Source organism: Agelaius tricolor, unplaced genomic scaffold (assembly GCF_023055355.1).
Source record: "Agelaius tricolor isolate 1412-34295 unplaced genomic scaffold, bAgeTri1.0.p SCAF_36, whole genome shotgun sequence".
Taxonomy (NCBI): domain Eukaryota; kingdom Metazoa; phylum Chordata; class Aves; order Passeriformes; family Icteridae; genus Agelaius; species Agelaius tricolor.
In genome coordinates, this window is record NW_027269296.1 from 450442 (window position 1) to 463042 (window position 12601).

Below are 12601 nucleotides of genomic sequence, written 5' to 3' on the forward strand. Positions count from 1 at the left end.
CGAGCGTTCCTGGGGCGTGGCTGTCCCGCTCTGGCAGGGATGGAAGGTGCTCAGGATGAAAGGCTGGTCCTGGCACCCTGCAGGGGGATTCTCTGCCTTCCCTGTGGCTCTGGTAGCGGGTGCTTTCCAGGCTGCTCTGCCCTGTTCTCCTGGCCCGGGCACTGGCACAGGGGACAGCTCTGTCCCACTGACCCAGTGCTGGCAGGCCAGGCCCTGGGTGACTTCCTGAAGGGGTGAAGGGGGAAAATGCAGGGAGGAATTCCTCCTTCTACCTGCCAGGAGTGTGTAGCCACCTAGGAGAAGGCTGAGGGTGGGCATTAGGAAGAATTTAATCACAGAAAGGGGGATTAGGCATTGAGAACGAGCTGTCCCCAGAGGTTTTTAAGGAAAAACTGGGCGTGGCACTCAGTGCCATGGTGGTGTTTGGTCAGAGCTAGGGCTCGATGGCCTCAGAGGCCTTTTCCAACCCAATTTATTCTGTGATTGGGAAAAAAGCGGGGCTGGGGCGGTGCTGGAGGGACAAGAGCCGGGGCCGGGACTCGAACCTGCGACCCTCTCCCTGACCGAGTCCCGGGCGGGGCTGCGCGTCCCCCCGGCCGCCAGGGGGCGCTGTGGGAGCGGCGGCCGCTCCGCGCCCGGAACGCGGCGCTCGGGGCCCGCGGGCACCCGGACCCACAGCGGGGGTACCGGCGGCGGTGAGCGGCCTATGGGACCGGGGGGGAAATATCGGGATAGCGGGGGGATAACCGGGAATGGGGGGTTACCGGGATAGCGGGGGATTACCGGGACAGGGGGGTATAACAGGGATTGGGGTGGATAACCGGGACAGGGGGGTATAAAAAGGGAAGAAGCGGACTGGGCAAGGAGGGGAGATGGGAGGGAGAAAGCGGGAGCGGGGAAGGAGGGTCGTAAGGGAGAAGAGGGGACGCGAGGGAAACTCGGGGACAAATGGGGAGAAGGGGACGTGGGGATAAATGGGCCCTATAAACACAGATCATGCCTTCAGTGGGTGCTGTCCCCTCTATCAGACCCTGTCCCTATAAACACAGATCAAACCCTCAGTGGGTGCTGTCTCCTCTATCAGAGCCTGTCCCTATGAACACAGACCCTCACTGGGGCGCTGTCCCTGTGTCCCCTCAGTGGCACTGTGCCCGTGTCCCCTGAGCCCGGCAGGAGGAGGAGGATGATCCAGCATGGCTGAGGACAGCCGGCCCAGCCCGCTGGCCTTTGGCCAGGTGGTGATCGGCCCCCCGGGCTCGGGGAAGAGCACCTACTGCCAGGCCATGCGGGAGTTCCTGGCGCGGCTGGGCCGCCGCGTGGCCGTGGTCAACCTGGACCCTGCCAACGAGGCCGTGCCCGGCCCCTGCGCCCTGGACATCGGCGAGCTGGTCACCCTGCCCGACGTGATGGCCAGCCTGGGGCTGGGCCCCAACGGGGGGCTGCTCTACTGCATGGAGTACCTGGAGGCCAACGCCGACTGGCTGCAGGAGCGGCTGCGGGGGCTGCAGGGACACTACCTGCTCTTCGACTGCCCCGGGCAGGTGGAGCTCTACACGCACCACCAGGCCCTCAAGAACGTCTTTGCCCAGCTGGCCAAGTGGAATTTCAGGGTAGGGATGGGCTGGGGGAGCTCCAGACAGCTCCATACCCCTGGGCACGGCAGGCCTGGGGGATCTTGTGGCTGCTGCCTTCAGGAGGTTTGTGGCCTTTCAGGTGACGTGGCTTTATAGGGAAGGAGGGGAATTCTGCCCTGTTTTATGCTGGGAGAGATTGGCAAAAGAATGGCCTGTCAGGGCTTTTAGTGGGATTGGGAGCGGGAGCACAGATTCCTTCCTCACACTTCACACGGAATCCCAGAATGGGTTGGGTTGGAGAGGAGCTCAAAGCCCGTCTCTTCCAGTCCATTCCATGGGCAGGGACACCTTCCACTGGCCCAGAGAACCCCAGCCTGTGCCTGAGCACTCCCAGGGCTGGGGCAGGAGTGTGTCCTGCTGTGCTGCAGGATCCTCCCCCAGCCCGGGGGGGTTTCACCAGGGTGGGTTCTGTGTGTGCCGGGAGCCTTGGCACTGCCCTGAGGAATGCAGGGGCCGTGCCAGGCCCTGCTGCAGCCCCGGCAGAGCCCCAGCAGGGCCCTGCAGCAGCCCGTGGGACGGGCTCTGGGCTCTTGCACAACGGGAGCTGCAGGTGAGAGCAGCCCCGAGCTGCTGACGCTGCGCTTGCTCTGCGGCGGGGCTGCACCACCAACGTGCAAACCCTGCGTGCTCTGAGCAAGAAGGGCAGCTTCATTTGCTTGGGAATGTCACTGGGAATCTGCACATTAGAGCTTATTTTCACTGGGGTGAGTGGACATGGGATTGGAGTTGCTAAAATAAGACATGTACAGGGCTGGTTCTGCTCTGTCTGGGAGCCCCAGACTGGCTGGGCTCTGCTGCCCTGACTCAGCCTCAGAGCCCTGACTTGGAGTGACTTCCCAGCTCTGGGACCACATCGTTACAGCCACACAAAACCCAGGGAATCAAAGTGCTCGTTAGTGTAATTATTAATTATTAGTGCCAACCACAGGGGACTCTCCCAGCAGAAGGTGGTGAGCTGCAGGTACTGCTGCTGGCACTGATGGGGCCTTTGGGTCCCTTCTGACCCAAACCAGTCCAGGATTCTCTGGTGCTGTTTTGTGGGCAGGAGCTGGGAGCTCATTCCCCAGGAGCTGCAGTCAGGCCTGGACAGGTTCTCCTGTGGCCCCTTCCAGGCTGGGCTGGTCACAGGGGAAGAGCCCCTCTGACTGTGTCCCTTCACTGCCCAGCTGGCTGCCGTGCACCTGGTGGACTCCCACTACTGCACAGACCCTGGGAAGTTCATCTCTGTGCTCTGCACCTCGCTGTCCACCATGCTGCACGTGGAGCTGCCCCACGTCAACGTCCTCTCCAAGATGGACCTGATCGAGCACTACGGGAAGCTGGGTGAGCATCTCCCCCAGGGCCTGCTCTGGGAGCTCACGCCTCATCTCTTCTGCCTCCCTTCAACGGGCCAGGGGGTCTCAGAGCTCCATTCTGGCCCTGGACACAGAGGAATTTGAGGGGCAGGGGTGTGGAATTGGGGTGCCAGGTGCAAATGAGCTGTGTGAGAATGGGGCTGGGTGGGGACCTGTGCAGATCCCACTGTGCTCCTCAGCTCCCAGCTTGCCCTCAGAGCTCCCTGTTGCCCTGCAGCTTTCAACCTGGACTATTACACCGAGGTGCTGGACCTCTCTTACCTCGTGGACCACTTGGCCTCCGATCCCTTCTTCAGGAATTTCCGCCGCCTCAACGAGAAGCTGGTGGAGGTGATTGAGGACTACAGCCTGGTGTCCTTCGTGCCACTCAACGTCCAGGTGAGCCAGCAGGAGGGAACAGGGAGCCCTGCATGTGCAGCAGCTGATTTTTGTGTGCTCAGAGCCACAGGGCTGGAAACCTCAGCTGTGAAGAGACTCAGGGAAAGCAGGGAAGTACAGCCAGACTTGTAAATGATCTGTGGCAGGCAAAGGAAAGAAAAAGGCTGATGAGCTTGGGGCTACCTGAGCCTTGTGTCCTGGAGTGGGGAATCCAGGCTCCCGCTTCTTCAGCTCTTCTGGCCTGCATTTCCAACCTGGGCTGAGGGTCACCTAAAACCGGGTTAAATTAGGGAGCAGCGAATAATGAGAAGGGGGAGGGAGGGCTGGAAATGCCCTTAATCAGGCAGTTGGCAGGAGTGCCAGCAGGCAAATGGGCTGGGGGAAGGTGATGAAAGGAATGAGAGGGTGGAGGGCCAGTGGCAGTGTCCCTGTTTGTCCCTGTTTGTCCCTGTTGGTGTCCCTGGCCCGCGGGCGCTGTCAGGGTGGCCCCAAGCCCCAAAGGGCCCAGGCCAGCGTGGGCTGCTGCCTGTGGGGAAGGAGCAGGCACAGCGAGCTCCCTCCTGCAGGACAAGCAGAGCATGAGGCAGGTGATGCAGGCTGTGGACAAGGCCAATGGATATTCCTTCGGGGACCGGGAGCAGCACAGCCTGGAGGCGCTGATGTCGGCAGCTGTGGGCGCCGACTTCCACTTCTCTTCGTATCCTCTCTGCTGCTGAGTTAAATTTCTCTCTCCCTGGGGGACTAAGGCTGACTTTGCAGGCCCAGGTTCATCATCTGGTGGGTGACACACACGTGGGGAGTGGGGTGTGCTCAGCCCAGCCCAGGGCAGACACCTGTGCCCACCAAACCCCCCAAAGGTTGGGAATTCATACTGTGAACTTGTCAGGAACCTTTTGACAACTTTCCTCTCTCTCACCTTCCCTTGGGTGGATCTTTCCTTCTCCTTCAAACCATACAATTGATTCTCCTGGACTTGTCAGGCCTGGGATCAGGCAGAGCCAGAAGTAACTCAGGTGATGCTGCCTCTTCCCAATGGCCTTGGGGCTAATGTGAGGCTGGGCTGGTTCCTCGCTGGGAACTTCAGAGCTCCTGCAGAAGGGAGTGTTTGAGCCCAGCCCCTCGTTTTCCTTAATTACTGCGTTATCAGCACCCTGGCAGTGCAGGAGAAGTATGTGCAATCTCAGGACAAAGCTGTGGAAGAGGAGGTGATGGATCTGTGACACGCCCTTCCCCGCTCCTCTGTTTTGACACTTCTCCTTTTCCTACCCGGAGCTTCAGCTGTGACTCAGAGCAACTGAAAACCTTTCCAGGCAGAGTCTGGACCCTCTCTGGATGGGTTTGACCTCCTGAGCTTCAGGCCTGCTGGCCAGAGCAGGGCTTTGGCAGAAGGGAGGTGCCCGAGGGTCTTCCCTTAGGAACAGAGAGCCAGGGAAGGCAGGGAGAGCAAGGAAAAGAAGCGAGATAAGGTCTCCTCCATCATGACCAAGACAGATCCAGAGAAAGAAAAATCAGCAGGAGCTGCCTGGTGTGCAGTGAGAGTGGAGGCAGCAGGCCTGGGTGTGCTGCAGGAGGAGCGTGCACAGGCCCCACACTCCCAGAGAATCCAGGCCAGGACGCCTCCACGCCGTCTCAAGGACAGAAAGATGTTTGTTTTTCTTTTTCTTAGAAATAATGATGGACTCTTTCTTAATAAAATGCTCCTCAGTCTCACTTTCATCTTAGAGTTTGCTGAAGCTGAGTAAATAAACCCAGGAGTGCTCTGGAGCCCGAGGCCAAAGGGCCTGTCCCCTGTGCCCTGCTGGGAACAGGCTCAGCCTGGCAGGGCTGGGGGCAGCAGGCAGGGCACAGCTGCTGCTCCTGCACCCATCCAGGGGCACACACACAAAATGCCAGCTTGGCTTCTTTGGGTTAAGAAAGCCCCTGTGTGACTCAGCTCGTGGTTTGCATCTCGGGCCTTTCCCAGGAGCAGCCCTGGGTGTCCTCATCCACCTTCCTTTTCCTGGCCTGGCTTTCTCCTCATCCCAAATCCTGGGGCTTCCCCTCCTGCCCGTGGAATTCCCTCTGGCTGTGCTGCTGCAGCTCCCAGGGCTGGCAGCTGCTCTGAGCCTCCTCGTGTGCTCCCTGCTCTGAGCCCTGCTCCAGGGAGAGCTGGGGGTGGATCAGGGGGTCTGAGGGTAAACTGGGAGGGCTGGGGGTGAATTGGGAGGGCTGGGGCTGAATTGGGAGGGCTGGGGGTGCCAGGGGGGGTGTCTACATCAGGGAGCCCCCGGGTGCCTCCTGGCAGCCCCACAGGGATGGGAGCAGGCACAGATCCCAGTCCCAGCTCTGCAGACTCAGCATTGCCTCTTGCCCAAGATCTTGCATAAAATACAGCAGGATTTTCTCACAGGATGATTTGGCCCTTGGCAGAGGGATTGGAGACTGGATCCTTGATGGATCTAAATGTGAACAGGGTCTTGGGCAGCTGGGCAAGGAATTAAAATGATTTTTCCCTCATCTCCCAACTCTGTGGCCAGGATTTGGAGACAAGGAGGAGCTCAGGGAGAGGAGGACGCAGACACGCAATGCTTGTGCTTCACCCAGACCCCTTCCCAATGAAACTGAGATTTCAGATACCAAAGTCAAATCCCAGAGTGCTGCCAGGGCCTCAGCTCTTCCCAGAGCCCAGGAATTCCCCTGGGTGTTCCTGGCTGGAACCCAGCAGCTGCATTTCAGTGCTGGGGCTCTGGAAGCCAATCTGACCATACCTGAGCTGAAATCCCATCCTCACCCTGTGGCTCGTGGCCTTGTCCTGCTCCTTCTGGGGCTCTGTAGTTGCTGTGAAGGGGTGGGAGACGGGATCATAAAAATATTAATTTTATAGTGGCTTTTTCATGGCTTTGAGAGATTTGGTGGCTTAAAAGGGTATGGTCAGGTCAGGCTGAGTTACGCAAGAGCCATCAAAGCTTTTGTGGCTTTTTGGCTTTTTTATTTGAATGCCCTGGATATCTGCAGCCTCAGCCTTGGGATGGAAACTGCTCAGCTCAGCTCAGGATCCTCTGCTGTGCTCCAGCCAGGAAATGCTCAGGCCTCAGAGAGCTTCAGCCCCAAAACTGCAGCAGTTTTGCACCGAGGAGCTTCTTAGAGATGAATCAGGGGCTGGACCGGGACGCACAGCCCGGAGGGGACAGTTCTGCTCCTGCCCAGGCTGGGCTGGAGCCCCTGGTGTGGAATGCAGGGTGAGAGGCAGCCTGTCCCTGCACCCACACACCCATGGCAGGGAGGGGACACGGCGGGGCTCCCAGGCCAGGGAGGTGACACTCAGGCTGCCAGGGAGGTGACACTCTGGCTGCTGCCACTGCCTTGAGCAATCGGCGGGGCCAAGGGCCAGGATGAGTCACCCCAAGCCTGGCATGTCCCTGGGAGGGGGCCCAGCTTTCTGCTGAGCTTGTCCCACTGCTGAGCCCACCCTGCCCTAAGCTGCTCCTACCTGCTGAGCCCACCCCGACTGTGGGACTGAACCTGAGAGAGGTGTTTTGGGGACGGAGGGATTTGAGCACCCATCACAGCCACAGAACTGGGCTTTCCTGGGTCCCCACAGCATTCCAGCCCTGATTTCCAGCTCCACCATGGAGCTCCTGCTCAGGAGCTGAGTGGTGCTTTCTAATGGGGATAAAAAACCTACCCAAAAAACACCAAGGCCCCCAGAGCAGGCAGTGGTGCCAGCCTGGCAGGAGCCGCCAGCCCCAGCCCTGGGCACAAGGCCCTGGGGGAGCTGGTGACAGGGACAGGCGGGGCTGTGGGTCCTGCAGCTGCCACCCAGGGTGGGCAGAGCCTTTGGCAGGCAGCACAACGTCCCTGCTGGCCCTACAGCCCTGCTTGGTGGCCTTGTCCCCACAGCCACCAGCCCTGGTGTAGGGGCTGTGCCAGGGCCCTGATGGGGCAGTGACTGCGAGGTGGGGACACTCCTTGGCCTGGGCACACAGTTGCTCTGCTCTAAGGGTGTTTAAGACACTAAAATGCATCCATTTGAGAGCTTTTCTGGATGTCCCTTCAGATGGGAATGCCGAGAGCATTCCATGGCCACCGGACAAGGACCAGGCTGGGGATCGAGGTCCCGGTGTCGCCCTGGTCCTTCCACCTGGGTGCCACCATCCTGTGTGAAGCAGGGGGACAGAAGGACCCCAGAGAGCTCCCCAGCAGCACAAGCCTCTCACAGGAGTGTCCTGGGGACCCAGTTCTCCTCCTTCCCAGTCTGGAAAAGCTGCCGGACCGGCTGGGAGCGGGGAGCACCTTCCTCCCACACGGCCCAGCCACGCTGCAATTTCAGGAGCTGTTGAAATCAGTTAACTCCTGGGGAGCCAGGGGGAACCCACAGCCCCAGGGGTGGACAGACACCCCAGTTACCCCTTCCTGGGCACGGCACTGCCAGCTCCAGCCCCGCCATGCCCAGTTTAACCAGTCCAGGTGTCCCCGGGCCGTGGGGTCAGGGCCAGCGCGAGCCCTCGGCTCGTTTGTCCCGCTCTGGCTAATTACAGGGCTGGGGCTGTTCCCAGGCTGGCAGAGCTTGGGGCCAGGGGGAGGCCAAGCTTTGGGGTCCCTCAGGACCAGTCCTGACACTTCTGGGGACCCCAGGGAGCCTCTGGGGGGCCAGGGCAGCACCTGGGGTGCTGTGATGGGGCTGGGGAGGGCCAGGGGGCTCACGGGGGCTCGTCCCCTCCGCATCCACCTCTCCAGGTGTCCCATCCAGGTGAGCAGTGCTGGTTTGTGCAGCCCAGCCTCCCACAGCAGAGCCCATCCCAGGCCAGCCCCTCATTCCCTGGGCACCCCACAATTCCTGTGTGCACCAGGGGGGTCACGTCCCTGCTCATGCCTCATTCCCCAAAGCTTGGGGGGCCCTGCACTCCTCGGGCTGGGATTTGGCCAGGCATGGCTGGGGACTGGCGAGTCCCCCCTGTCCCCCTGCAGCACGTCCTGAGTCAGGCGCCTTTCCTTTCCTTTCCTGCCAGGGCTCCCCATCAAAGGCAGCTCCTGCCCGGCCCTGCTGGCTCTGTGAGCTCATAGCCCAGGGTGCTGTGACTGTATTTTATTGTAATTATCGTTCATGTCGAAACGCGCCGGTGGGGGAAGGGGGAGGGAGCTGCGCCCTTCCCGTGGCCCCGTGCCAGGGCCAGAAATGCTGAGCTTTCACCTGTCCCAGCGCGCCAGCACCTCGAGAGGGATGTGGGACCTCGAGAGGGGCGAGTCCCCACCCCGCTGCCAGCCCAGAGCTGTCCCTGTGTCGCTGCCCATGCAGCTTTTGTGGATTTTCCTCCTTGGAATTAGAGGAGCCATGGGGGAGGACCTGGGAACCCTCACAGGGATGTCAGGGACAGGTTTTGGGGAGCTCTGGCTTTGTATTAATGGGGTTGGGTCAGGGACTTGGGAACTTTGAGCACCTCGTGGAGCAGCCAGGCCTGTGTGGGGCTGCCAAAGCCCCCGCCCCAGGGATGCACGGACTCCTGAGCCCCTCCCCGGGCTGCAGCTCAGCCCAAGACCCTGCTGAGGGGCTGGGGGGCACCGAGAACAGGCAGTGATGGGGGGCACCGAGGGCAGGCAGGGCTGGGGGGCCCGGCTGCCCCCACCCTGGGACTGGAAGGGGGCGAGGCAGGCCTGGAGCTGCCCGGACATGTGCGCAGGGAGAGACGAGGCAGACGAGAGCAGAGGTGCAGGAGAAGGTTTATTGGAGCACAGAGGCAACACGAGACCCCCTCCCGGAATGGGGGGGCTGCCCGGACCCCCCCTCGCCCCGGCCCAGCCCCTCACCTCCTCCTGTTGCTGCTCCAGCCCTCTGGGACAGGGGGTTTGGAGCTGGCACAAGCCAGACCAGACATCCCCCTCAAAAAAACGTTAAATAGCTGGGGGCTGGCAGCTCTCCGGGACAGAGGCACCCCCTCTCCCTCTTTACCCCCTCCCCAGAGCAGAGGATGGGGAAAGGGAGGGAAGGGCCCTGCCAAAACCACCCCCACTCCCGGTATCCAGGCTGGGGGGGAGCTGAGACTCCTCCCCACCAAAACCGACCAAAAAAAAAAAAAAAAACTTAAAAAAAAAAAAAAAGACAACCAAAAAAAAAACCACGAAGAGATGCCGAAGGGTCTGGAGCGGGGCAGGGGACGCTCAGTTCTTGGGCTCTTCGCCAGCCTCGCCGCCGTCTTCGCCAGCACACTCGGCTGTCCATAGCGTGAGGTTGTCCCTGAGCAGCTGCATGATGAGGGTGCTGTCCTTGTAGGAGTCTTCGCTGAGCGTGTGCAGGTCGCCCATGGCCTCGTCGAAGGTGGTCTTGGCCAGGGAGATGGCCTGCTCGGGGGCGTTGGCGATCTCGTAGTGGAACACGGAGAAGTTGAGGGCCAGCCCCAGGCGGATGGGGTTCGTGGGCTGCATCTCCTTTTTGCTGATGTCCATGGCCTCTTGGTAGGCCTCCTGGGCCTTCTCTATCGTCGACAGGCGGTCGTCCCCGCTGGCCACCTCGGCCAGGTATCGGAAGTAGTCGCCCTTCATCTTCAGGTAGAAGACCTTGCTCTCGGTGTCGCTGTCCTTCTTGATGAGATACTTGTCCAGCAAGCCCAGCACGTTGTTGCAGACGGCGTTCAGCTCCTGCTCCACCTTCTCCCGGTACTCGTTCACCACCTGCGCCTTGTCGTCGCCCTCCTCGGTTTTGTGCTCGATGCTGGAGATGACCCTCCAGGCCGAGCGCTGGCAGCCCACCACGTTCTTGTAGGCCACCGAGAGCAGGTTGCGCTCCTCGTTGGACAGCTCGTCGCCGTGCTCCACCACGGCCTTCATGAAGTCGGCCATGTCCTCGTAGCGCTCAGCCTGCTCGGCCAGCTTGGCCTTCTGCACCTGCTGGTTTCTTGCCATGGCTGGGACGCGGGCGTCGGGCGAGCAGCGGGGCCGGGAGCCGTCGGAGCCTCTGCCGAGCGCCGCCGCCGGGATTCGCTTTTGGCTGCGCGTCGGAGCCTCGAGCGAGAGCAGGAGGAGCCAGCCAGGTCCAAGGAGTGTCCTCCTCCTCCTCCTCCTCTGCTTCCTCCCCGCCGAGCGCGGCCTTAAAAGGAAAATCGCGGTGATTCATCGCCCGCGGGCGGCGGGGCTGGGGAGGGGGCGCGGGGGGCGGCCAACGCCCTGCCCTCCCCGTGGGTGCGGCACCCGCGGGTGCCCCGGGGCTCTCCCCAGAGCCAACGCCCGCCCCGGCACCGGGAAACGCCCTTGGAGCTGCTGAGAGCGCTGGGGAGGCGACGGAGCTGCGCTGTCCTTTGGGGGGGACGGGGACACGGGCAGCGAGCGCTGGGCTCGTCCCCAGCCCGGAGAAATGGGGCACGGGGTGTGGCCGCTCGTGAAAATGGGTCCCACCCCCCCGAAAAAGTCATATCACAGTCGTTTTTAATATGGAGATTGCCTCGGCGGTAATTGCGAGGGCTTGACAGGCAGGTATTTATTCCCACAGGTGGGGAAACCGAGGCAGAGGCTCCGCACCTCTCCCAGGCGCCGCGGGAGGGACCGGCCCAAAAAGCGGGGCACAGTCAGCGCTCGCCTTTGAGCCCCTCACGGTGGGACCCCCCAAAAACGCCCCGTGGTGAGAGCAGCGAGGGGAGACCCCATCCCCAGCAGCTCCAGCCCGGGGCTGCCTTTCCCCATCCCAGCGGGGCCGTTCCGCATCTCTCGGGCTGTAAATGAAGAGGTTCACAGCCTCCTCTCTCTGCAGGATTTCGGCTGTTCCGGGCTGGCCGTGGGCCGCGGTGCCCGATAGGGATCTGAGCTGCGCCTTGCGCTGAGTTTCACTCCGAGCCTGTTGCCACACGCCGGGCGCTGCCGCAGCCCCGGCCCCGGCCCGGCCTTATCTCCGTGCGGGAGCGTGCGGGGAGGGCAGGGTGGGGCGGGCGGCTCCGCGCCAAGGCCAAAGGGGGTTGTGATTCTCTCCGAGAGCTCTCGCTGCTTGGCTCCTGCCTGCCGACACCCGGCCGGGATCCCCCCGCGCCTGCTCAGCTCCCACACCAGCCCTGCTGCGATGGAGGAGGCAGGAGAAACATGAGGAGGCTTTTCCCAACCACTTCAAGCCCAGGAAAACACCCCCAGCCTCCACATCACCCCCTCTGCACCCTGGAATTCAGGAAAAAGGGATTCAGGGCCCTTCACTCCTTCCTGGCTGAGCCCCTGACGTGTGCTGGGGTTTGGGGTGCCCAGGGCGCCATCGAGGGGCTCCCGTGGCAGCTGCGTGGGGGTGTTCAGCCCCTCCACGGCCCCCACAGCCCCTCCATGGTGAGCTGATCCCAAGGGAACAAGGAACACGTGAGCAGGAGACCACGGGCTGTCCTCCACCCTCTGCCTGGGCAGACCCACAGAGACCCCCCCAAAAACTGGGCACCAAACCCACCCCCCCAGCGGGACTGGGGCCAAAGGATCACCCCAAGGTACCCAGCCTGCCCAAACCCACCTCCTTCCCCTGGAAAACCCCAGGCAGGAATCCCTGGGCGGGTTAATCTGAGCTCGCACTCCTTCGGGCAGCAAGGCCATAATTTGGGTTGGGTCTGCAATCCCCAGGCCTGGTGAAGGACTCAGAGCCTGCCTAGGACCATCCTGTCCCCCTGCATTTGGGGAGACCCCGGTGGGACCCCCCTGCCCAGCAGGGACACGAGTGGGGCAGGGATGGCTCAGCCTGGGGCTGGTGTCTGAGGCAGCCCCTGCCCAAGGGGCTGAGCTGCTGCCCAATTTTGGCTGAGAGGAGGCTCAGGGAGGCTCTGCTCCACCCGTCCCATGGCCAGCAGGGGTGGGTGAAGGGCAAAGCCCAAATCCTGGCCGGGGGGGCTGCACCATCACCCCACAGAGCACCCAAGGGTGCCCCAAAGGCTGAAGGGCAATGCCAAAAGGGGCACCCCAAACCATTCTGTGGTTCTGTGACCACCCCGGGAGGGGGCACCCGGCGAGCCCAGCCCCGGGGCCGCTGCCCAGGCCGGAGCACGTCCCGGGAGCCCGGGGCAGGCGTGGGCAGCAGGCAGAGGATGCTCGTGGCCGTTCCCAGCGGCAGCGGAGCGATGCTCAGAGCCCGTCTGGCCACCCTGCCCGGCCCTGCTGCTCCCCCTGGCTGTGGGGACGCCGCCAGCTGCCAAACATCAGCGGACAGCGCATTTTTCCGAGGGTGCTCACGGTGCCCCGGGTGCTGCGGGCACTGCCCGTGGCTCGTTCCCAGCTGGAGGAGGGTGCACAGGAGGGCCCTGGATGGCT

General features: G+C 62.2%; 2 protein-coding genes across 3 annotated transcripts; one reads left to right on the forward strand and one right to left on the reverse strand.

Annotated features, from left to right (window-relative positions):
* Window positions 1–586: 586 nt before the first annotated feature.
* GPN2 (GPN-loop GTPase 2) lies at window positions 587–5083 on the forward strand. Of its 2 annotated transcripts, XM_071453126.1 has the most exons (6): window positions 587–695; window positions 1141–1610; window positions 2801–2957; window positions 3207–3367; window positions 3934–4064; window positions 4515–5083. In XM_071453126.1, the coding sequence occupies exons 2-6, from the start codon at window positions 1194–1196 to the stop codon at window positions 4585–4587; spliced, it is 939 nt and encodes a 312-aa protein (XP_071309227.1). In that variant the 5' UTR covers window positions 587–695; window positions 1141–1193; the 3' UTR covers window positions 4588–5083. The 2 variants fall into 2 exon arrangements, with proteins under 2 accessions (XP_071309227.1, XP_071309226.1); XM_071453125.1 differs by lacking the exon at window positions 587–695 and having other exon boundaries at window positions 940–1610.
* Window positions 5084–9052: 3969 nt separating this feature from the next.
* Window positions 9053–11454, reverse strand: SFN (stratifin). Its single transcript, XM_071453186.1, has one exon. It carries the CDS (start codon window positions 10241–10243, stop codon window positions 9503–9505), a length of 741 nt encoding a protein of 246 aa, XP_071309287.1. The 5' UTR covers window positions 10244–11454; the 3' UTR covers window positions 9053–9502.
* Window positions 11455–12601: the final 1147 nt, after the last annotated feature.